Source organism: Trachemys scripta, chromosome 5, assembly GCF_013100865.1.
Source record: "Trachemys scripta elegans isolate TJP31775 chromosome 5, CAS_Tse_1.0, whole genome shotgun sequence".
Classification (NCBI taxonomy): domain Eukaryota; kingdom Metazoa; phylum Chordata; order Testudines; family Emydidae; genus Trachemys; species Trachemys scripta.
The window spans coordinates 53,226,362-53,252,424 of NC_048302.1; the positions used below are offsets into that span (position 1 = coordinate 53,226,362).

At 40.7% G+C, this 26,063-nt stretch overlaps 1 protein-coding gene across 6 annotated transcripts in view; it reads right to left on the minus strand.

Moving 5' to 3' along the window:
- Positions 1-1,639: 1,639 nt before the first annotated feature.
- Positions 1,640-26,063, minus strand: part of ANAPC10 (anaphase promoting complex subunit 10) — a 69,721-nt gene continuing 45,297 nt past the window's right edge. For 4 of the 6 annotated variants that reach the window (XM_034771052.1, XM_034771050.1, XM_034771051.1 and 1 more), the window contains exon 5: positions 1,640-3,199. In XM_034771052.1, the coding sequence (XP_034626943.1) occupies positions 2,969-3,199 (231 nt within the window). In that variant the 3' untranslated portion in view covers positions 1,640-2,968. Of the gene's footprint in view, positions 3,200-25,679; positions 25,870-26,063 lie in introns of those variants that run through there. The other 2 variants (XM_034771056.1, XM_034771054.1) reach the window with 2 other exon arrangements.

The window sequence follows — 26,063 nt, forward strand, 5'->3', positions numbered from 1 at the left end:
TAAGTGCAGCCAGTGCAAAGAGTGAAATTTAACATTACAGTTTAGCACAGGTATCAAAGGATATTACATCCAACTGAACCAGCAAAAGGTACAAAGGGTGGCAGGATAATCAACAAAGTTGGACTCTGGCTAAGACACCGAGGCTGATGCCGCATTCCACTGTTGCATGAATTTTCAGGATTTGTCCCTTTTTGAATGAGAATTAAGACAGTGGGGAAAGACATATATTACTGATGTGCATAATAAAACATAACTTTGTATTACTCTAATACACTGCAGAATGCTGCAAAGGAAGTTCCCTGAAGCTAAAGAACTGTAAGTGTTGCAGAACACGGGTTCATGATTACCTTTAATGGAGCTGTGAGGCCAAGAAGGGTGGCTTTATAGCACATAGCAAGGATGCATTGTGCACTCTAATTTATTTTCCATAAATTTTTTCAAGAGTTTATGAAATATTTTAAGGGAAGTGTATTTTAAATAAATATATACCTTTCTCTTGACAACTATTGTTAATTGTTAGTTGTTATTGTTAATAAAATAACTGGATAAGTTTGCCTAATATGTGAGAGAAAAAGTCATCTGTAGAATAAGAAAATGGAAAGAAAAAAAAAGTATGTTGCATCCCACCGTATGTTATTTGGCATCTTTGATTCATAGAACTGAATAGGGGTATAGAGCAAGTATTTGACACTAAATGTAATCTATGTCACTAGCTGAAACTTGGTGAATGACAATAGTACCTCATCTACCTACTACTGAAATTAATGGGAGTTTTATCTTTGGCCAAATCCAGTTTTCTCCTGAAGTCAATAATAATTATTTTCTTTTCTTGTCCATGGTTTGCATCCAATCTACTACTAAATAAATGACGGGACTTATGGTTGTGAACACCAGCTGGGTTCTTTAGTAGGAATAGTAGCCTGAATTCAGGACTGGGGTTTCTAAATTACTGTCCATGTCACCCTTTGGGATATTAGATTCTTTTGGTTTTCAACACACATGCCTCTTGCCTATCATTATTTGTTGAGTAAGGAGCTAGACATGTCACAGAAGAAGGAAGTATCCCTACGTAAGGGACTGCATATTTTAAACCGCCATCTCCTGCAAACACCTACTATGAAGCATGAAATCAAAAGGACTCCTCATAGCAGTTAGCACCAAATCTATAGTACATGTTTGCAGTAACATAAAGCACATAAAAGCTCTACTTTGAGTCCCACACTAACCTTTGGGAGTTATTGTTCTCAGAAAAGAAAATGTATTTTGTATAAGACAATAGCAAAAGGGAAAAACCGTTATCAACAAGAATACTGAGCTTCCCTTCATACAAAAAGCTATAATTTTGTCAAGATATTCTAGGAAAATCAGAACCCACAAGTGGAATTATAGATCTTAGGTCTAATCCAAAACCCACTGAAATCAACGAATATCTTTCGACTGATTCTAGTGGGCTTGGGATCAGGTCCATAACGGGGAAAATTCATTCCGAATGTTACTGCATTAAAGGCAGTAGAGTTCAACCAGAGATGAATTTGCACATTTATGGTAGCACATTATTTAATGTAATATACAGTTACATAAAACTGATCTCAGTGTTACATTTCTGAGCCTCCTTTTTTTTTTTTTTTTTTTACCTCCCTGCTCCCGTCACTCCTGTGCCTTCTTTTCCTCCTCTGCCCTTCCTCTAGTCTTCACCCATATTTTCTTAGCCTCTTCTCACATGGCCTTGCCCATGTTTTAATCATGCTTCCCAATTTTAATTATTTGCAGTGTGATTTTCAAATCTTTTGTCCTAATTTTGCTCCCATTGCAATCAATAGGAATTTACCAGTGTGTTCTGGTTTTTTTGGAGGGGTGGACAGAGTTGGATAAATGGCGACTGCTTTTCAAAATTTCACCCATATATATCAGATTTTAAAAGGAAGATTGTTAGTTTTCTGGTCTCGCTTTTTTTAATCACAGTGTAACCACCGAACAATAAGAATGCAAAAACCCATTAAAAAATAAGATTACGTGCTTCCATTAGCTATAAATAGGCCATGCACAAGTTTCTTGTTTGCCTTGTGGTGGTTTTTATTTCAAAATGGCTTATCTTTTTTCTTCTAAGAAACTCCATAACTTAAGTATAACATTGCTCAGATTTATACAGATTTTTATCTGAATTCTGACTATTTTATGTGATCCATGGGACTTCAAAGGGTGCCAGTAAGCAATGCTAAGGAATGTTGCCTGTGCATTCCTGGCATGTCTATTGTTACATTAGAATGATGTAATGGTTACATTATATCTGTAATGACAGGACAATATAAAATACAGTTAGAAATATTCACTTTCCTTCTAGATTTCAATTCTTTTTCAGTTATACAGAAAAATGAAACCCACATCGAGACCTATTACAATAAAAACCCAGTTAAATACATTTCTCACCAGAAACAAGACATGCACAATACCACAGTAGAGTCATTTCAAAAACATAAAGAACCCTCTTAAAAGAATGAACATCCCGTACCCAGAAAAAAATACAGTAGTAATAATTCATTAAAATACACCTAATTAAAACACAGCTTTTTTGGACTGACCCAACCAAAATATGCAGTCATGCCATGAAGTATTCTAATGCATTATCAACAAATGGAGAAACCACCTGGAAAAAAAGAATATACATGTTATCTGAACCACGGTTATCCATTTCGTAGCAAAGCAAAGAGAAAGTTCTTTTATACGTTTTGAAAATCTAAAAACTTCCTACAGCCTTTGTAAATACAATTAACAGAAAATGTGACTATCGAAAGCAGATTAGAAATCAAAAAACAGCGCAGCTAAAACAGGTTAAAGTTACACACAAAAAAGTTAAAGTATATAGAGAGATAATTCCACAAGAATAAGTCCTGTCACTTTTTTAACAGGAAAAGATATTTGAAACAAAACTGATAACAAAGTCACTTTTATTGTTTCTTCATAAGAAGATTCATCTTATAGAACGATACATCATGAAATCAATTGTTGTACATCTAGGAAATTTACCAATAGAACTTTCTTCCACTGGAGTGTACACTTTAATTTGTCTCATGTGAGTGTCTCTTCCATTCTGATGATTGGCTAAAACAGCAATCTGAATCATAAATGTGCGAATAGGCTTCTTATGAGAATCAGTTAAAGGAACATGAATCCACCCGCTCGGTTCCACTAATTCAAGTTGCTACAAAAAAAAAGAAAAAAGAAAAAAAAAAAGTTTTAATCCACTTAACATGAATTACCACAAATATTTAAAAAATCTGCTCTATACAACATGTCAGATTTAGCTACATTCTTAAAAACCAATTTGAAGAAAAAAGTTTAATAATTCAAGCTGAATTCCCTGCTGGTGTAAATAGGTACAACTCTATTGATTTCACTGGATTTGTGTATGCATTCCCCAGCTGCAATTTGCCTTTTAGTTGATGTTTTGCTAACTTAAAAACAAAAATAAATTGAAAATATCAGTAGAAAGATGGATATAAAGTTATTAGTTAACATAGTAAAAATGTTAAATTAAAGCAACATGGTTCTAATCCTCACATGTAATACATGTATCAGAAAGAAATTGGGACTAATGTCAACCTATAAAGCTTCTTTCAATTTGTTTTAAAATTTTGATCCAACCAATCTGAACTCTCAAAGGATGGAATGAATACATTATTTGGATTTTTACATAAATCCACAAGAAGTGAGGATTCCAAAATTCCACAGATTTTTGTGGGGAGGGAAGTACAGCAGAGATTGAGGACAGGTGGAGGATTTCATGATGACATGTAATGTGCTATCTGCCAAGTTCCATGACTGGTGTCTCAGCATTCCAATGTAGCCAGTTAATCAGATCTTGGTATGACAGCCTCCATTTTAACTTGGCATTGACAAAAAATGGAGTAAAGTGCAGTATAGTCATTTTTTCCTCTAATCCTACAAAAATTGATGTCAAAGTGTGCAGAGTTATAATCAACGTCTAAACCACGTCATCTGTGGTCAACATGTGGAAATGGGGCAAGATGCTATGTAAAAAGTTGGGGAACAGCTTATCTTGTAGCTACCCATCCTCAACAAAGCACAACTAAGATAAATTGTTTGTGAAACACTCACATGCTACAGTGCTGAGACCCATTAAAACCCATGAGGAAATTAGAAGAAAACAAATTATTAAACAGCTGTCATTAATTGAGCACAATCCATTCTGTGCACTGAATGAGACAGGAGTCCTGCGGGAAAAAACAGTGCACAAGAGGGCCAAATTAAGGTTGCACAAAAAAGCTTCATTCTGGCATTTCCTAATTTTCAGTATCAGAGGTGTAGCCGTGTTAGTCTGAATCTGTAAAAAGCAACAGAGGGTCCTGTGGCACCTTTAAGACTAACAGAAGTATTGGAGCATAAGCTTTCGTGGGTGAATACCCACTTCATCAGACGCAAGTAATGGAAATTTCCAGAGGCAGGTATAAATCAGTATGGAGATAACGAGGTTAGTTTAATCGGGGGGGTGAGGTGCTCTGCTACAGTTGAGGTGTGAACACCAAGGGAGGAGAAACTGCTTCTGTAGTTGGCTAGCCATTCACAGTCTTTGTTTAATCCTGATCTGATGGTGTCAAATTTGCAAATGAACTGGACCTCAGCAAAAACCTGTAGGAGAACATTTCAACCTCCCTGGCCACTCAATAGCAGATGTTAAGGTAGCCATCTTACAGCAAAAACACTTCAGGACCAGACTCCAAAGAGAAACTGCCGAGCTTCAGTTCATTTGCAAATTTGACACCATCAGATGAGGATTAAACAAAGACTGTGAATGGCTAGCCAACTACAGAAGCAGTTTCTCCTCCCTTGATGTTCACACCTCAACTGCTAGCAGAGCACCTCACCCTCCCTGATTGAACTAACCTCGTTATCTCCATACTGATTTATACCTGCCTCTGGAAATTTCCATTACTTGCATCTGATGAAGTGGGCATTCATCCACGAAAGCTTATGCTCTAACTTTTCAGTGTTTGACTTTGCAACTGGGGCGAGATAGCTCAGTGGTTTGAGCACTGGCCTGCTAAACCCAGGGTTGTGAGTTCAATCCTTGAGGGGGCCACTTAGGGATCTGAGGCAAAATCAGTACTTGGTCCTGGTAGTGAAGGCAGGGGGCTGGACTCGACTCAATGACCTATCAAGGTCCCTTCCAGTTCTAGGAGATAGGATATTTCCATTAATTTATTTATTTTATTTAACATTCTTCTAATGCAACTTTGTTGTACAGTTTTTTAAAAACAGACAGACATTCACATGGATTGGAACAGGCACCACAGACTTCTGTCACTTGCACTAAGGGAATAACTGATAGCAATAGTAGGTTGTTATTCTATATGTGGACCAGCACTATAGAGGGACATGTTGCTACTGGGTTCCACAGATATTTGATGACAGCATAGGAATGGTAAGACTCCAGAATCCTGGGTCCCATTCCAGGTTTTGGATGGGAGTGTGTTCTGCTGGGAAATTATACTTATCCCCATTTCTCTAGCATGACCCCTTTGGCCCCATCTCTCCTTATCCTGGATCTTCTCCACGTTGGCTCTTTGTCCTGGTCCCATTCTCTGCATCTGCCCATACATCTGGCCAAAATTCAGGGATTTCCGTTTGCTAGAAATTTTGGTATTTTCTAATTTGCCTTCATTCTGACTAGGAACAAAAGCAAATTTACTGAAAATTCTCAGTGAACTGGAGATCCCTGAAAACTATTTCAGAAATATCAAAATATGGTGTTCCTGAAACAAAATATGTGAATTTGATATTTTTGTCAGTTTCACAACTGCTTTTGGGTGAATAGGAGCTGTCAAATTGACAAGAATGTCAATTTCAATTCAACACTCAGTGCCAGCGAGCCTGCCAGCTCTGGGTAGCCCTGGCCGGAGCTGTGGCTCTCCGGGCTGCTAGACTCCTTGCTTGAGCCCCACGGTCAGGGAACCCCATGGATTCAAGACTCCTGTGCCTACAGGCTGCCCACTTGGGGGAGGGGAGGTAGGAGACTGTGCATGGCATGCCCGCTCCAGACCCGGGGGCCCTGGAAGCCAGTCCTAGGACTCCCAAGCTCCCAGCACTGCAAGAAGGACCCTGGAAGTCCTGAGAGCCATGGCTTGAGCTATCATACAGAGCCCGAGCAACCTCCTTGCTGTAGACCAGAGAAACTAACAGCCTAGAATCCCAGCTCCAACCAGTATGACCCGGGTTACTTCTGTGGAGTGAGCAGATCTGACAGCCCCATGACTCTCTGCCGCAGAGCCTAGCAACACTGGGAGTTTCAGCTCCAGCAGAGGTTCCTAGGGCAGCTGCCACAGAGCAGGGAACCTGCCAGAAACATGGAACCTGAAACAGAGAGGTTCACCATGGAAACCTGCCTGTGTTTCAACTAAAGTTTTGTCAAATCTCTAACAGATTAGACTAAACATTTTGCTTCAGCAAACTGATGTCTCATTAGTCAGAAAATTTCTCACCAGTTCTACCCAGCCAGTCCCAATCTCCACTCCTCAAGCCTCTCAGTCCAGTCTCAGTCTCCTTGCCCAGCAAGTCTTAGACTCCCCCTCTGGACTTCCCATCCCAATTTCCTCACTGCTCCAAGTCCCAGTCTCCTTGCCTAACTGTTCTCAGTTTCCACCCCACCAGCTCCTTGTCCAGCTAGTCCCAGTCCAATCCCCCACCAGTTCCTCATTAGATCTGTTTCCCCCCACCATTTTAGCCTACAGTCACCTTCCCTGTCCCCAACCTCTTTCTCTGTTTCCACTGACTATGTCCCTATCTCCCTCCCCAGGCTCCTCATTGACAATCTCATTAACCCACCCCCTTCTCCCAGTCTCTTGGTCCAGCAAGTTCCAGGCTTCCCAAACACCCCAACTTCCAGTCCCAATTTCTCTCTCCCCCACCCATCAGGCTCCAGTCCCAGTCTCTTCCCTGCTCCCCCAGGGTCCTTGTCCAAGTCTCCTCTCCTCCTCCCCTTAGGTTCAGATCTTGACCGCCTTGCAGTCCAATTAGGCTGCTTTTTCTTCCATGCTGCCTGGCGGCCAACAGGCTCTCAGTTCACGTGCCTGAACCCAAACGCAGCATGGCGCACAGCAGCCCAGAGCTGTGATTGCAGGAAAATCCTTCTAAATCCCAGGCTGGAGCATGCCTAGTGCAGACAGAATCTTCAGGGAATTTAGCTGCTAAAAATCTAAGAAGCCTCTACTGAGCATGTGCTTACTACTATTTTTCACAGGCTCATAACTTGTCCAAACTTGGACAAATTTTCATGAGGACAAGAAAAGGCTCAACCTTGGCACCAGTGCACCGCCGTAACAAACTTCAAAGCCCTGCACCAAAGCTTGGAGGTGCTAGAACTTCTCAGTGAAGTGGCTGTAAAATTTTTGTTAACAGGCAAAAAAGTATTTTCACCTAATCTTGTTCTTAAAAACAGTTTAACTATTTTAGCTGAAACTTTCTGCACACACAAAAATTCAGCCTGAGGTAAATACCTACCATAGACAATTTTAGGCCAAATGGTTAAAGTTTGGTAAAAGTTATGAGAAACTGAAAACTGGCTCTTATAATGCTATATAATAAGTAATATAATATAATATAATAATAATAATATAATATAAGTAGTATCAGGAAACCTTAACTATAGGTGGCGCTAAAGCTCCGCCTATAAGAAGAATGTATAGCTGTTAACCTGTCTCAAATGACTTCATTGTCAACTGTATAATATGTGAGCAATAAACACCTATTCATATGTTCTATTTCAAATCAATTGTGCCAAGATTATAATTCCCTGGGAACCACTGAGTCACCAGCAAAAGTCCATTATAAATGGCATTGTTGTATTTTAAGTGACTTCCTATAATATTTCTCCAGATGCAGGCCATTCACTAAATCAGATTTAAACATCTTTTCATCACAATTAAATGCCCTGGGCAATTTTAAAATGTCTGCCAGAATGACTAATTACGTAACAGATTAAAAAGAACAAAAGTTAAATCTGATTTTAAATCTATTTAGGTGTGTCTCATTAAAAGATAAAATAAAAAGAACTGAAAAAAATCAGCAGTTACACATGTTGATTTTAAATGTTTTTAATTCAGGGCATCTCCTCCATCTCTTTCTAACCTGGTCTATAGTGTAATGATTGAAACGATCATTGTATTGAATTTTAAATACTAAAATTTTTGAGATGGTTGGCAGTTGAGAAGGTATAAAAGATAAGAACTAAAATAAAAACACAATACAAAGTTAAAAAAGTTAAAATGGCGGGTCAATCTCACTGCTTTTGCCCTTTTGTGTTCTGCTGTATGCCCTGATCAGTCTGTCTCTTCTATCATCTCTGCTTTCAGGCCACCTCTGATTTTTCCCATCCACCTGCTCACCTCTGCCTATACTTTAGAGACATACGTATGTAATAGCAAAAAAAAAAATTAAATACATCAGAAGCAGGAAGCCTGCTAAACAATCAGTGGGGCCACTGGACAACTGAGATGCTAAAGGAGCACTCAAGGATGATAAGGCCGTTGCAGAGAAACTAAATGAATTCTTTGTATCGGTCTTCCCAGATGACGATGTGAGGGAGATTCCCAAACCTGAGCCATTCTTTTTAGGTGATAAATCTGAGGAACTGTTCCAGATTGAGATGTCATTAGAGGGTTTTGGAAGAAATTGATAAACTAAACACTAATAGGTCACCAGAACCAGAATGTATTCACCCAAGAGTTCTGAAGAACTCAAATGTGAAATTGTAGGACTACTAACTGTAGTCTGTAACATATCATTTAAATCAGCTTCTGTACCAAATGACTGGAGGATAGCTAATGTGACGCCAATTTTTAAAAAGAGCTCCAGAGTTGATCCCTGCAATTACAGTCCAGTAAGCCTAACTTCAGTACTGGGCAAACTGGTTGAAATGATAGTAAAGAACAAAATTGTCAGACACACAGATTAACATAATTTGTTGGGAAATAGTCAACATGGTTTTTGTAAAGGGAAATCATGCCTCACCAATCTACTAGAATTCTGCGAGGGGGCCAAGAAGCATGTGGACAAGGGGGAATCAGTGGATACAGTGTATTTGGGATTTTCAGAAAGCCTTGTTCAAAGTTCCTCACCAAAGGCTATTAAGCAAAGTAAGCAGTCATGGGATAAGAGGGAAGGTCCTCTCATGGATGGGTAACTGGTTAAAAGATAGGAAACAAAGGGTAGGAATAAATGGTCACTTTTCAGAATGGAGAGAGGTAAATAGTGGTGTCCCCCAGAGGTCTGTACTGGGCCCAGTCCTATTCAACATATTCATAAATGATCTGGAAAAAAGGGTAAACAGTGAGGTGGCAAATTTGCAGATGATACAAAACTACTCAAGATAGTTAAGTCTCAGGCAGACTGCAAAAAGCTACAAAAGGATCTCTCAAAATTGGGTGACTGGGCAACAAAATGGCAGATGAAATTCAATGTTGATAAATGCAAAATAATGCACATTGGAAAACATAATCCCAACTATACATATAAAATCAAATTAGCTGTAACGACTCAAGAAAAATCTTGGAGTCATTGTGAATAGTTCTCTGAAAACATCCACTCAATGTGCAGCAGCAGTCAAAAAAGCGAACAGAATGTTGGTAATCATTAAGAAAAGGATAGATAGTAAGACAGAAAATATCATATTTCCTCTATATAAATCCATGGTACACCCACATCTTGAATACTGCGTGTAGATGGGTCGCCCCATCTCAAAAAAGATATATTGGAATTGGAAATGGTTTAGAAAAGGGCAACAAAAAATTATTAGGGGTATGGAGCATCTGCCATACGAGGAGAGATTAATAAAACTGGGACTATTCAGTTTGGAAAAAAGACGACTAACGGGGTACATGATAGAGGTCTATACAATCATGACTTGTGTGGAGAAAGTAAATAAGGAAGTATTATTTACTCCTTCTCATAACACAAGAACTAGGGGTCACCAAATGAAATTAATAGGCAGCAGGTTTAAAACAAATAATAGGAAGTATTTTTTCACACAACACATAGTCAACCTGTGTAACTCCTTGCCAGAGGATGTTGTGAAGGCCAAGACAACAACAGGGTTCAAAAAAGAACTTAGATAAATTCATGGAGGATAGGTCCCATTAATAGCTATTAGCCAGGATGGGTAGGAATGGTGTCCCTAGCCTCTGGTTTGCCTGAATCTGGGAATGGGCGTCAGGGAATGGATCACTTGATGATTATCTGTTCTGTTCATTCCCTCCGGGGCACCTCGCATTGGCCACGTTCAGATGACAGGATACTGGGCTAGATGGTCCTTTGGTCTGACCCAGTATGGCCATTCTTATGTACTCTCACACTACACTAATCCATGATATAATTTTATATTTGCAAATCAAAACACAAACTATATAAAAGGACAATGAAATTGTATTTTCCAAAACCTAATTAACCTGATTCTTCACTGTCTTGCACATTCCATAGTTATTTATAATTGTGTCAAAATGTTTCTGAAATGCTACCACTGTAATTTATTGCTGTTCTCCACCCAGCTGGAACTGGTGTAAGTGATGATTAAATGTGTGTGAGGTACTGCAGAATTAGGCCCAATATACTGTTAAATGTTTTAGTTTAAATTCTACAAAGATGATTAGATGTAATATTCTAAGGGCAATGTGTTCTATATTGGCTTTGCTGACCTCCTTCTGTGCTAAAAAATCCAACCTATATTAATCTCTTTGATTTAAGAAGAGTATTACTACAATAATTTTCCCTCCAGAGACAACACCACTTAATTAAACCTATTGACATTAACCTCTTAATTCCAAATTTACTTTGTTTAATTTGGGAATGAAGTCAGAGAGAAAAGGGAGTCCTTGAGCAACTGGAAATTGAGGAAGAGCTGAGCAGGTAGAGTGTGAAGTGGAGAAGAGATGACAGTGGAAGAGGAATTAGGGAAGGGCAAATGGAAGCTGTCAACAAGAAGCAGCATGCCAACTGGTACGGACAAAGAGGAGTTACTCTTTGGTCAGATTTTGTGGCCAAAAAAATTTCAAGAGAGTGCTACAGATATTTCCATCTCAGCTGGTTCCAACACATGGGAATAAGCTGTTTTACTGCTTCCTGTTGTGACTTATTTGACCTATTAGCTAGTTTCTTTGGGTGACAATTATCCAATTCCCAATTACTCTGATGTGTGTAACACACTAAATTAGGGCAGGGGCCGGATGGAATCCAACTCTCATCCCAGAGAGAGATTTGTAGGCTACAACACAGCCCCTCCATGGTCACTACTCCAGCACTGATACTGGCACAGCAGCCGCCATTGGATTTGCACAGTCATTGATCCCATACTTCCTTCCTACCTTGTTCCCAAACCTCCCTCCCTTTGTGTTGACTTGTTAAAGACACTGCACAAGTCCCAACTCCATTCTTGTAGCAACTGCACCCCTGTCACAATCACAGTTCAGGGCTCAAGCAGTACAGAGCATACCTTATAACAGTAGTCTGTACCAGGGTTATTTTCATCCTATAGATCCCATCGCACAGTCCTTTCTCAGGCAAAATGCCTATGAACTACAGGGGATCCTATGTAAGTGAACCCCTTCTTTTGTACTTGACCCCTATTTAGCTTAAACACTAGGAAAAGGGAAGAAAATTATCTCACTGCCAATGTTGCATCAATGAAATTGCTACATTTGCTTCCTCTTTTCTGGTGTACCATCTATTTGTTTACCTTATTTTGGGTAATTAATATCCTTGAGCCACTGAACTATTCCTGTTTCCATTTGTGGACCCCTTCCATTTCTATTAAGAGTGTCAACAGCACACATAACAGCTGTGGTAACCACACTTTTCAGGTAGTGAGACACAAACTGGATGCTATAAGCATTCTAGAGTGATTTTATGCTTTATCAAAGTAACACAGACATGACACTATGGGTACCTTAAAAACAACTTTGAAACTTTGTTCAATTTTTCTGAGAGAGACTTGATTTTGCTTTCAATAATCTGCTTCATAAAGCTGTCAAAATGGCAGCTTCTTTATTATATTCTGACACTTGCACTATTTTAGTGATTTACCAATCTTTAAAATTAGATGTAGCTGTTAGAGTGATCTATATTAATTGATCTTGCCTTTTTATATGCTATTGCTTCCAGGGAACTTTTAAAAAAATCCAAGCTCTTCAAAGTAGCAGGCATTCTCAATCAATAAAGCATTCATCCAACAAAAAAAAAAAAAAAAAAAAAAGGAAAATTAAAAGTCAATCCCAGAGGGAATAAATCCTACTTTCGGAAATATAAGGTATTTATCAATGTACAGAATCTCAAATAGGACAGTGATCAAATATGGAAAAAATTCCTTTTCTCTTTATCTGTGATTTCCTGTTACAGTGCATATAGCTCTCCATAATAAGTGGCAGGAAAAAAAAGAGCCCAGTCCCAAAAAAGGTGATTCCCCCCCCCCAATAACTGCCATGCACCACAATGTAGCTACCAGGGTTTAACTTCAGCAGGCTTCTGCATAATTCCAGTACTGGAACTGTCAACACATGAAGTAGCAGATTCTGGGCTTCAGCCATCTCTTCACTTAGGAAGGAAGAGAACCAGTTAACAGCAATGATGCACCAGTTCCAGCAAACAGTGAAGCAGATCCAAGAGAAACTTCAGAAGTTCCAAGTGAGTCAAAGGAGGGACACCACAAGAGCAACTTAACAAGCAACACAGAATCATAGTCAATCAAAGAGCCTACTGTGAAAAGCAAGCTCTTTTGCTCTAGTGAAGCAACGACCACCTAAGGAGGTGACTTTGTGGTCATCATCAGTCACCTCCCTTAAAATGATCAAGACATCTCACTTCAGTCCATTAGGTCAGAGGAGCTTTCTATTCACTCAGGCCAGAGTTCCTGAAGAGTCATGGGGAAAGCAGTCCTATTCCAAAGAAGTTTCAGTAGTGTCTTTAGCATCAGTTGAAAAAGAACCTACATTAGCTGCACTAAAAACTGAAAACAAAAATGCCAGATTTAAAAAACAAAACAGATTTGAACAACTTCAGAAGAGTAGAAAGAAAGAAGAGTTGAAGAAAACAGAACATGCTGGAGAAGTAAGAAGGCTGAAAGAATGAAGAAAAAGCATTCTTGATGAAAATTTCTAATGACTGTCTCTTCCTTCAAACCACAGACTATTCAAATGCAGGTTAAAGCACTGCCAAGAAGCATCAGTGCCTATCTATTTATTCCAATTAGACATAACTTTTTGGTAATGACAAAATATATAAACAGAATGGCAACTGGTCAATGAAGTTGACTGATATAACGTACTGTAACATATTTGGCACAAAAATAATGAACACAAGGCCAAAGAGGTATGAAGGTTAACTAGACCAAGGAGACTATCTTACAGTTAAAGTGGACTCAAAAATGTGCTTATATTATGGAGAAGATATTCAAAATGCCAAACAGCTGGTACATACTGTTTCTGTAACTTTGGGCATGCAAATCACTTGCAGAGTTTTTGCCCCATCACTTCCCCACACAAACAGTAATAGCTCAGAACCACTTACACTGCACTACATTTACTTCTTTATAAGTACACAGTGTACCTGCACAGTGCATTTAAAAAACTGCATGCAGACTGACTCAGTATCAATGTATAAGAAGCTTCTTAGCTCACTAAAACAAAGACTTCCACAACTTCTCACTCATCTCCACCCCAGTCAGAAAAAAATCTCAGGAAATTAGACATTCCTTGTTACGTGCCCAGAAGATCAACATCTCTAGTTCAGTCAGAGCAGAGGACAAAGCTCATTCCAGACTTGAGGGCCTTTCACTGTGAACCCTCAGCCAAGAGGCAGACACGTCTAAAGATTCTGAGCCAGATTCTCAACTGGTGTAAAATGACAGTTTCCATTAAGTCAGTAATGATTTACTTCAGCTGAGGATCTGGTTCTTTAAAACCACCCTCTGACTGGTTATAGTAGGACAGCAACAGTCTCTAAAGTAAACAGGATTCGAACCATACAGGGCTTTATGGATCAATACTCCATGAATGGTACAAAGAAATTGAATCAGGATAGTGTAAGCTCGGGAACAAAGATAATTATATAAACTCCCTATAGAGGCATCACTAAATAAGCTTCCAAGTGAATTTTGCACATGTAAGTCATATAATTTGTGTGCATAAGCTGTAATAGAGAGAAAATTGCATTAAGAACAGTTACTTACAGGACAGTAAGTGTGGTTCGTGGAGATACTGTTAGTGTGGATTCCAGTATAGACATGCATGCACTTCATGCATGTGAAATTGGATATTTTTGAATTGCAGAGTCTGTCAGGTTTGCACACATGCCCTCTGGTTCCTCATGCTCTTTTGTACATGCATAAAAGGTGATGCGGCTCCCTTGCTAGCTGGAAAGTCTGAAAAATAAGGATGAAGGCAGTTTGTGGGATACATACATACTAACTCCAACATCTGGAAGAACCACAATTACTGTGGAGTAAGTAACCACTCTTCCTTCTTTGAGTATGTGTCACGTGAATCCCCACTGCAGTGACTGGTAAACAGTACCCCTTCTGAACAGTGGGATGAGGAGTATCAGCTGCATCAGTCGAACAGATTATAATACTGCTCTCCCAAATTTAGCAGCCAGGGCAGATGCCAAGTCCATTGTATAATGCAAATGTTAGTGGGTTACTCCATGTCACTGTCTTGCAGCTCAAGGAAATTGGCATATTTCTGAAGCAGTCAGAGGATGTTGCTTGAGCTCTGGTGCAGCAAGCCTTGATGTTCAGTGGGAGAGGTACACCGGCCAACTTGTAACGAGACACACATTGTGATGAGATGGTCTGACCTTCAGAACTCCCAGTTATAGTCAGAAATACTGGAGACACAACCTGAACAGTTTGGTTCTGTCAATATAGTAAAGTAAAGTTCTGCAAATGTCCAGTGTATGTAACTTCTCTCCTGACATAGTGTGGGGCCTTGGGAAGACAACAGGCAGGTTAACTGATTGATTCAGATGGAACTGTGAGATCGGCTTGGGGATTAATTTAGGGTGAGATTTCACCACCACTTTGTCCCTATGAAACATCATGTAGGGAGGGTGATCTATAAGTGCTTGGAACTCACTCACTCTCTTTCTCAGCCAAAGAGATAGCAACTAGGAAGACAGTCTTCAAAGTGAGGTGAAGTAGGGAGTATTCTGAAAAAGGCTCAAAGGGAGACCTCAGGAGTCTCAAGAGGACAATGCTGAGGTCCCAGGCAGAAGCAGGTTCCCTGACTGCTGGTTAAGTATGACACAGACCTTTAAGGAACTTCAACACTATCAGGTGGGAGAAGATGGAGCATAACTGAACAGGTGGATGACATGCAGAGATTGCTGTGAGGTGGACCTTAATAGAGTTGAATGAAAGGCCAATGTATTTCAAATGCAGGAAGTAGTCAAGGATCTTAAGTCTGCATAGGGTTCAGTTTTGCTGGACTACTATGATAGAACCTCTTCCATTTAGACAAATAAGTCTTTCTAATGGATACCTTCCAGCTCTGTATCAGGATCTCCTGGACTTGTCTGGAACAGTCCCTGTCCGTGGTACTTAACCAGCCAACATCCAGGAATTTTGGATATGGAAGAAGTAATCTGATTGTGGTGCTGTGAAATCAGGTTCAGGCAGTCTGGGAGCTGAGTAGGTATATGAATAGATATCTACGACAAGTGTGTCAGTCAAAATTGCCTTGGCCAGTAAAGAGCTATAAGAATGATCATGGCTCTGTCTCATTTGATTTTGGATATCATACTGGGGATCAGAAGAATTGGTTGAAAGAAGTAAAGAGGGTCTTGATTTCACTGCAAAAGGAAAGTGTCTGGTAGCAATCCCACACTCCTGGCCCTTCTGGAACAAAAGTTCTGACATCGGGCATTGTCCTTGATAATAAACAGGTCTATCACCCAAATCCCCCAACAATGAAATATCAACTCGATGATGAACCTCCACAGGAACCATTCATGACTGGTCACAGATTATCTGCTCAGGAAGTCCACGGAGTTGTTGCTGACTCTCAGAAAATGAAGAGGCTTATCCTGTGCTGGTTGCACTATGTCCAAATTTTGATGGCCTCCATAGAGGGGGGCAATGAGCAGGCACCTCCTTGCTTGTTTATATAATGAATCACAGATGTTCTGTTCATCAGGATCTGCACTGTAGAATGTCATACAGGATAGTCTGATGGCTCTGAGTTCTATGACATTTATGTTAAATCCTATGACTTCCAGAGACTAGGTCCCTTGCATTTGTAGGTGGTCCAGATGGGCTCCCGACCCTGTATCTGACAGGGAAGTTGTGCCTGACTAACCTAATTGCCTTCTATGATGAGATAACTGGCTCTGTGGATGAGGGGAAAGCAGTGGATGTGTTATTCCTTGACTTTAGCAAAGCTTTTGATACGGTCTCCCACAGTATTCTTGCCGCCAAGTTAAAGAAGTATGGGCTGGATGAATGGCCTGTAAGGTGGATAGAAAGCTGGCTAGATCGTCGGGCTCAACGGGTAGTGATCAATGGCTCCATGTCTAGTTGGCAGCCGGTTTCAAGCGGAGTGCCCCAAGGGTCGGTCCTGGGGCCAGTTTTGTTTAATATCTTTATTAATGATCTGGAGGATGGTGTGGACTGCACTCTCAGCAAGTTTGCAGATGACACTAAACTAGGAGGTGTGGTAGATACACTAGAGGGTAGGGATCGGATACAGAGGGACCTAGACAAATTAGAGGATTGGGCCAAAAAAAAACCTGATGAGGTTCAACAAGGACAAGTGCAGAGTCCTGCACTTAGGACGGAAGAATCCCATGCACTGCTACAGACTAGGGACCGAATGGCTAGGTAGCAGTTCTGCAGAAAAGGACCTAGGGGTCACAGTGGACGAGAAGCTGGATATGAGTCAACAGTGTGCTCTTGTTGCCAAGAAGGCAAACGGCATTTTGGGCTGTATAAGTAGGGGCATTGCAAGCAGATCGAGGAACATGATCGTTCCCCTTTATTCGACATTGGTGAGGCCTCATCTAGAATACTGTGTCCAGTTTTGGGCCCCACACTACAAGAAGGATGTGGAAAAATTGGAAAGAGTCCAACGGAGGGCAACAAAAATGATTAGGGGTCTGGAACACATGACTTATGAGGAGAGGCTGAGGGAACTGGGATTGTTTAGTCTCCAGAAGAGAAGAATGAGGAGGGATTTGATAGCAGCCTTCAACTACCTGAAGGGGGGTTCCAAAGAGGATGAAGCTCGGCTGTTCTCAGTGGTGGCAGCTGACAGAACAAGGAGCAATGGTCTCAAGTTGCAGTGGGGGAGGTCCAGGTTGGATATTAGGAAAAACTATTTCACTAGGAGGGTGGTGAAACACTGGAATGCGTTACCTAGGGAGGTGGTGGAGTCTCCTTCCTTGGAGGGTTTTAAGGCCCGGCTTGACAAAGCCCTGGCTGGGATGATTTAGTTGGGAATTGGTCCTGCTTTGAGCAGGGGGTTGGACTAGATGACCTCTTGAGGTCCCTTCCAACCCTGATATTCTATAATTCTATGACACATCTCTGTGATTTAAGTTCTTGTTGGGGGAGGGACTGAGAATGGTACCTCCTTGGATGTTTTTGAGTTCTACTCACAATGTCAGTTCTGAGAGGATATGAAGTGGAACAGAGACTTTCCTGTCCTCTGGCAGCTCACCAGAGGGTAGACTGACCTGAGCCAGGAGAAGTCTTGCAAGTAGCCTCATGTACGTGTATGCAGACATATGGCCTAATACTCTGAGGCAAATCCATACAGTCGTAGCCAGGTTTGATTTTAAGTTGAGCAGAAGCTGTCCTCGTGTAGGTACGCGCTCTCCAACCTGGAATTTATTATAGCTCCTATGAGCACTAGTGTTTGTGATGGGATGAAAGACTATTTTTGTAGTTCACTAGAGGCCCAGCTGGGCGAATACAGTAAACATATTCCACCGTCTTCTGCTGAGAGCTGTATCTGATTAGTCAGTCGTCCAGATAAGGGTTAACTTTAAGGCCCTATGTTCTCAGGTGAGCCACTAGCACACTGCATTTTGTGAAGACTCATTACCATAGAGAATCTGAAAGGCAGTATCTTGTACTGATAGTGAGTTGGCCCCACTGTGAATCTCAGACACTTCTTGTGGGTCATGTGGATGACTATATGGAAGTACGCATCCTGTAAGCTGAAAGCAATGAACCAGTTTTAGGTCTGCAGAGATGGATTGAGGGAGGTAAGCATTATCATCCTGAATCTTGAGATGCTGAATGTATTTGTCATATTCTAGACCTGAGGAAACTGAACAAAGGCTCCCTTTTTCCTTTGGATGAGGAAGTATGGGGAGTAGAACCTCTTCTCCCCATGTACTCCGAAGTAGCCTCCTCTATGGCTCCTGCAAAAAGCCATGAGGCCACTTTTTGTAACAGAGTCTCATGGAAAAAGTTCCTCAAGAGGGATAGGGCAGTGGGTTGGGTAGGTGATAAGGTAAACACAGGCGATGATGTCCAACATACACTTGTCCAATGCGAAAGTGGACCAAGATCTTTACTCTGATGCCACTGGGTGAGCAATGAAGGCCAACAATGGGACTCTCTTGGGATCCTGGCATCTTTTCCTTGGCAGGTACTCATGTTGTTGACTCTAATGGTAGGACAGTGTCCTCTGCGAGGATTGGTACTTACATTGCTTTCTGTAGGGTTCTGGTGCATAAATCCCTGGCAACTATAGCCGATGAATTTTTCAGGGAATAGAGCTTTTCATCCCTTCTTTTGCTAAATAGTTCTATCCCTTTGAAGGGCAGGTCCTCGATGGTGGCTTGCACTTCTTTTGGTATTCTGGGCTCTAAAAGCCAAGGGGAACATCTCAAAATGAGAGCCACGACCATTGACCTTGCTACCATGTTGGCTGCAACTATGGCTGGCTAAAATGCTATTCTAGTGACCCTCTGGTCTTGTGACCTTTTTCGAGGAGAGAAAGACCCTGGACCTGGATTTCTCCTGCACTGCTGATACCACCAGGGACCATGGATTTGGAGTGTGTGTGTGTGTGTGTGTGTGTGTGTGTGTGTGTGTGTGTGTGTGCGCAGAAATGATCAAAGCCCTGTGGGGGCACTTGGTATCTTTTCCCCTATTCATTGAGATGTGGAAGAAACAGCTCCAGTATGCCCTCATGGATTGGCGGGGGGGGAGAGAAATCAATTCTGGCTGGAGTCGTAGAACTTAGTATATAAAAAAGCTTGTGGGACTTCTCCTGTATGGCTATGGTTTCAACATCCAGGGTCTCTACAATGTGGGATAGGAGATCATGGAACACCTTGAAGTCAACAATCACTGGAGATGGGGCTAGTGTCACTTGCCTCATTGGACAATGAAGACTAGTCCATCAGTGGAAACAGCAGTTGTTCCTCCACTATCTCCAGATGTGGGGCCTAATGTCAGGCTCTGGTGTTGATGACCTGCCTAACAACCGCACTGGAGAGTGGGATTTCATCATCTTCCTGAATGCACAAGAGGGGCATCTTCTCTGGGACACCTGTGATGGTGGTCTCCAATAAGACCAAGATGGCAAGCTGTAGGGATACTGGTCTGAGGTAGGCTGTCCCAGTAGCATTTATGCCTCACCTGGGGCAGAGCTCTTAGTGAGAGCCCTCTTGTACCATTCTTGGGGTCATTCTCTGAAGCACCCCTAGTTGCTGCAGGTAAAAACGAGTAGCCTGGCAAGGGTGAAGAGGAGCAGATCTCTTCAAATAGTGGTGTAATTGAATGACATGGCCTCTGTACTGGTTCTGGTGCTGGTTGCCACTTCAGTGAGGAGGATGTCCCTGAAGGGGACACTGAAGACTCTGGGAGGACATATCTCAGGTTCTCGACCAATTCTACCATTTACAGCAGTACTGGTGCTGGAACTCCTTTCTCCTGTGCCAATCCCATTTTGGCAGAGGATGTGGAAGCTGTGTTTTTGGAGGAGTGATGTTTTATGTCCTTTTAGGATGATCCTGTGTAGTGTTAGGAGCTATGTTCATACTCAGTCTGGCTCTGCCTCCCAGCGTCACTTTTCTGTGTCCAGGGCAGCTTCTTTGCTGCCTTCCTTTCACTACATAATCCTAGTGCATGCTGCCTGCTCAGGGAAGTCACGGAGCAATGCTGACTCTTTTGTCTCTGCTTCGATGGTGATTGTTTCCTCTGAATCTGAAGTGACCTGCATGGATAATTCAAGGAGATGTAAACTGAGCCAAGCAGCATCCCTAAACATGCAGGTCCTTCAGAAAAACAACCAGCATACCAAGCACCCTGGGTTCTGGCTCTCCTCCAAGAGGAAGAGGCATCAAGCTTTGTCCATCAGTTAGGGGGATCAGCCCATCACATGACTGGTAATGTTTGAACCCTGATGCTTTTGAGCTCAACATGAAGTGTGGTGGTTGGTGTGAAGTGCTTCGCTCCATTGTAATGGAGTGTATTGGAGAGTCTTCCACTTTTCGGGAGGGGAGGGGTTGGGGGTTGGTGTGGAACATAAAATTTGGTAAGGGGGGGGGAGAGATGGATGTGAGATTTCTTCACTAAATTATTTGAAAACAATTAAAGTAGTAGGCCGGACACTTGCTGGGTTCTTGCTCATTTCTACACTTGATAAGATGGCACAGGAACACGAGGAGACACAGGATGCAGGCATGGCCCCAACAAACATTACTATTCAAAAGACTATGATCTCACATGCATGAGGCACATGCACACCTACCATAGGATCTAAGCAGAGACATACTCAAAGCAGAAGCAAGTGATTTTCATGTGTACAAAGAGGCCATGTCAGAAGGTAATATATAAGAGTACACTATCAAGCTATGGTTTATTTCATGTGCTTTTAGCTTCTTTGGGGGATGAAGGGGGAAAAGAGAAAGGTAGGGGTGAGAACTAGTGCAACAAGATTTTATGCCCGTTCCTCAAAGTATAGCCTATAATAATAAAAAAGAGAAAAATATGCAATCTAACAAAATATATTTTGACAATTTTTTAAAAGACTACTAGCAAACTGAATTTAGTATTATTTCACCATTATACATGGTAACAAATGAAAAAAAAGTGACAGATTTTTGCAAAAAATGAAACAATTACTATAAAAACAGTATTGCATGCATTTTTAGGAGGCAGCCTTTTGTAAAGGGGGGAAAAAAAAACAAAAGTTGGCAGCCACAACACATTTTGTATAACTTAAAATAGCATCACAAGTCACCTCACTATGGATTATCTTTTAAAATTATGAAATTGACAGCCATCTGAAAAAAGACCTCACAAGCACCAGGGGAACAGTTAGTTACCAGACTGAGCAACAAAAATCTGTCGTAGTAGTGCTGACTGTGTGCCATAAATCAAGATTACAACAAGGTCTCTGAAGAGAGTGCATAAGAAGCAGAATTCTGACATCAACTCAGAGTGGAACTTTCCTGGGTGGCCATTCTGAAAACTCCTTTAAAGCTCACTCTATAAAATCTCCTAGCTTTGTGGTTCTCTCATCTGGAGAGTTCAGGAAGCAACATTCATGACCTGCCAAGAGATGCTGACATATATGTTATGTCAGTGGATGTGTAGGACTTTATCCCAACTTTAAGAGTTTATTTATCTAGAAAGTAGGTGTGTAAATATGCCAAATATGTTTTAAAGAAGTATTTCCTTGAGTATTCTCAGGTCACTTTTGCCCAATTAAGGGACAGAGATGTGGAGACAGATATAAAAATATAATCTAATAACTTCAATTTTCTAATTTGCATAGTTCATTCCAATAAGCCACCCTCTTCTCGTCCCACACTTGAATGTTTTAAATACTGAACATTTCCTTAGTATACAGCATTAGAAGCCAACACACCAATAGGTGGATCAGGATTTTCAAAGCTTCCTGAGGGAGTTGAACTCCAAATTCCCAATAAATTAATGAGATTAGGATATTAAAATCTCCTAGATGTCATTGAAAATCTCAGATGCAGCATCCTGCATTTTGCACAGGAAATTCAAATCCTCTTTACATTATTTCTCATGTTGGGTAGTAGGTCAGATTAGAAAAGACACACATCTGTATTGGAAAAGAAAGCTGTTTTCATCACCAACCTTAGCAGCAAGTTCATACTGCATGATTCAGGTCCACTTTGGGGAAAAAGAGAAAATATGTACTTAATCTCTGCCATCAGGCATCTATAACATATTGCCACATACTGTGTGTATACAAGCATGGTACACACAGGTAGATTGTGGCCTACTAGGGTATGTCTACATAGCCTGTGGAAGTGAAATTCACAGCCCGGGTCAACAGACTTATGCTAGTAGAACTTGTGCTTTAAAAATAACTTTGCAGACAGTGCTTTGAAATTGCGGCTCAGGCTCTGAAGCCTAGGGAAGAGGGTGGGCTTCACAGAAGACTGTGAAGAGATATGGAGAAAGAATGGGACTGGAGTAGCTACCTACCCTCCATGATTAGTTATGGAGGGGGACTGAATGGCATGCACCCTAGAATATAGGGGAAGATAAGTGGAGTCCCTGTGGGCAGTAAATAGGGAAGCCTTTATTTTTATGTATCTAGTGATTGATTTTCAACAAAATGTGATTTTTGTCTTAAAATGAGATTTTTTTTTAAACAATCATGATTTTTTGGGAGGGGAAAGGAGTCTGACTTACCATTTTTGAATGCTTGGGATAGGAAGTTCCTTACCTCAGGAACTAGGACTGACAGCAAAATCTTAGGCTTCAGGTGCTACTGTTCTAGTTAGGAATCTATGCATTAGCAATATTCACATCACATTTCCAAAGACTGCAAGATAAGAAGTTATTTCCCAGCAATATTTTCTGTTATTTTCTGAAGTAAAGGTTTGCAAAATTGTTGAAAAAACTGCACTTTATTTCCTATGTCTGCAATTTCCATTTGTTCTGTTTCTAACATATATAATGGAAACATTCTGTTTATGAAAGTGCAAAAAAAGTCAGCTCATAATTTTCTTTCAAAATTGTTTAGCCATACCCAGGAAGTCTGTCTAGACATAGCTAAGGTTAAATTATACAACGTGAACATTTGAAATATTGAATTATGCAATATTAAAGGGTTTCTTAGTGCATAAAAATCTAGCAGCATTGAATTAAATCCTACTGCAGATCAATTAAAAAAATACAAGTGGAGAGAACATAGAACCTTCATTTATATAGCACCTTTCATCTAAAAGGATCCCAAAGTGCTTCACAAATAATAAAACACAGAGCATCACTGAAATGATGCAGCCACTTCTGGGGTGGAAGGCAGCAACAAATTCAGCAGGCAAGAGAAGGGGAAGATCTGAACTAGAACAGCAGAGTGAACCTCTGTTCTTACTAACTGTGCTTGAGATCCATACAGAATAGAAAGCAGCTTGATATTTTTCCTCTTCGAAAAGATATGCACACACAAACTACTTGGTACTCAGTTTTCTCTTCTGGAAGGATGAAGCTTTAGAATGATCTTGCTGGGATTCAGTCAGACTTTTGACCAGTTTAATTATAAGCATTTTGTGAAATTTCTTTAAATTATAGTAAGTGACATTTGAATGCTGCCAAGTCAACCAGCCTACTAGTGTAGAGGCAATATGCCATTCTGTTTTGCAAAAACTTGAATCTGAAGCAAAGGATTTCTAATTCCCTGGGCAAACACAGGATTGACATTTCCTAAAGGAGCTTCACTTGTTCTAAAGGGGGTTTGCTTGGGAGCTTTATCGCTTTTTACAACTTCTCCTACCAGATGAAAGCCCAAAAAATGACTACATAAAGAGCTTGAGCCACATTCATTATTGGCATAAGCAGGTGCATTTCCACAGAAGTTAGAGTTGTTCTGATTACACCAGTAGTAAAATATCTTTATGTCTAGATGAAAGACATGGAGTCAGCTGCTGGTGACAGAGATATAAAGATTCAGCTGGGATGGTTGGAAAGATTGATGAACTCTGCAACTACCCAAACTACTTGTAGGGAGGGAGGGTCTATGCCAACTCTGAATAAGCAGATGCGGAGAAGGGGAATTATAGGTGGGTCAAGGCAGGTGGCACTAAATCTGCATTTACTTGAATCCAGTGTTCATGATCTCCTGCATGTGTGCTGCAGAATGGCCATGGAGAGGCTATGCTCTGGTCACAGAGGTATCATGCTGCAACCCCACCAACAGGATTAAATTCCATTTGCTCAAACTCTATATACCTCTGCCAAGTCACACATTCTGTTACCTTTACTTTGAAGAACAAGCATAATTTCTCCTACTGTAGAGCACAGGTAATTTCCCCTAACAAAATAAACCTGATTCTTTGGATGTAAATTTCCATTTCTATTCTGGATGATCGAATTGTCTTGAACTGAATTCACTAAAAACTGAAACTTTGTTTCTGTAACATCACCTGTTTTCAGTTACAATCATCTTTCTCCTTTGTTAACATTCTTCTGAGATGAGACCTTGTATATAATATGATTCATCATCAGCCTAGGCCCATGATTGACTGTCTTGGCACCATACTTATCATAAATCCATGATACTCCAGAAACTATATCATAATGGTAAATTCTCAGAATGGAGAGGAGGTAACTAGTAGTGTTCCCCAAGGGTCAGTCCTAGGACCAATCCTGTTCAACTTATTCATAAATGATCTGGAGAAAGGGGTAAAAAGAGAGGTGGCAAAGTTCGCAGATGATACTAAACTGCTCAAGATAGTTAAGACCAAAGCAGACTGTGAAGAACTTCAAAAAGATCTCACAAAACTAAGTGATTGGGCAACAAAATGGAAAATGAAAGTTAATGTGGATAAATGTAAAGTAATGCACATTGGAAAAAATAACTGCAACTATACATACAATATGATGGGGGCTAATTTAGCTACAACGAATCAGGAAAAAGATCTTGGAGTCATTGTGGTTAGTTCTCTGAAGATGTCCACGCAGTGTGCAGAGGGGGTCAAAAAAGCAAACAGGATGTTAGGAATCATTAAAAAGAGGATAGAGAATAAGAAGGAGAATATATTATTGTCCTTATATAAATGGATGGTACACCCACGTCTTGAATACTGCATACAGATGTGGTCTCCTCATCTCAAAAAAGATATACTGGCACTAGAAAAGGGCAACTAAAATGATTAGGGGTTTGGAACGGGTCCCATATGAGGAGAGATTAAAGAGGTTAGGACTTTTCAGCTTGGAAAAGAAGAGACTAAGGGGGGATATGACAGAGGTATATAAAGTCATGAGTGATGTGGAGAAAGTAGATAAGGAAAAGTTATTTACTTATTCCCATAATACAAGAACTAGGGGTCACCAAATGAAATTAATAGGCAGCAGGTTTAAAATACAAGGAAGTTCTTCTTCACACAGCTCACAGTCAACTTGTGGAACACCTTACCTGAGGAGGTTGTGAAGGCTCGGACTATAACAGCATTTAAAATAGAACTGGATACATTCATGGAGCTTAAGTCCATTAATGGCTATTAGCCAGGATGGGTAACGAATGGTGTCCCTAGACTCTGTTTGTCAGAAGGTGGAGACGAATGGCAGGAGAGAGATCACTTGATCATTACCTGTTAGGTTCACACCCTCTGGGGCACCTGGCATTGGCCACTGTCGGTAGACAGGATTCTGGACTAGATGGACCTTTGGTCTGACCCAGTACGGCCGTTCTTATGTTCTGTATTTGTTTCGGTTCTTTTGCTGTGTGTACAGTAGAATTTTCCAGAAAGAGACAAGAGTTAATTTCCTTACTGTGATCCTGAAATAGATCCTGGGAACACTTGTCAAATCAAATGGTAGCATTCCCCCTACTTCCCCAACTCCGATCATTACCATCCATAGGCAAAGCAAGTCTGTGGAAATATAAATGGGAATATAAAAACAAACCTATTTTAGAAATCTATTTAGATGTGTCAGATGGAACTGTGCTCTGCTTGTTACTGCTTCTCTGATGCTAGAAATAGGACAGAGAGCAATCTTTGATGAGAAAGAGGGTAAATTGTTCTGATTTGAAGTAGATAATTCATATCCTGTTATTTCCATTAGC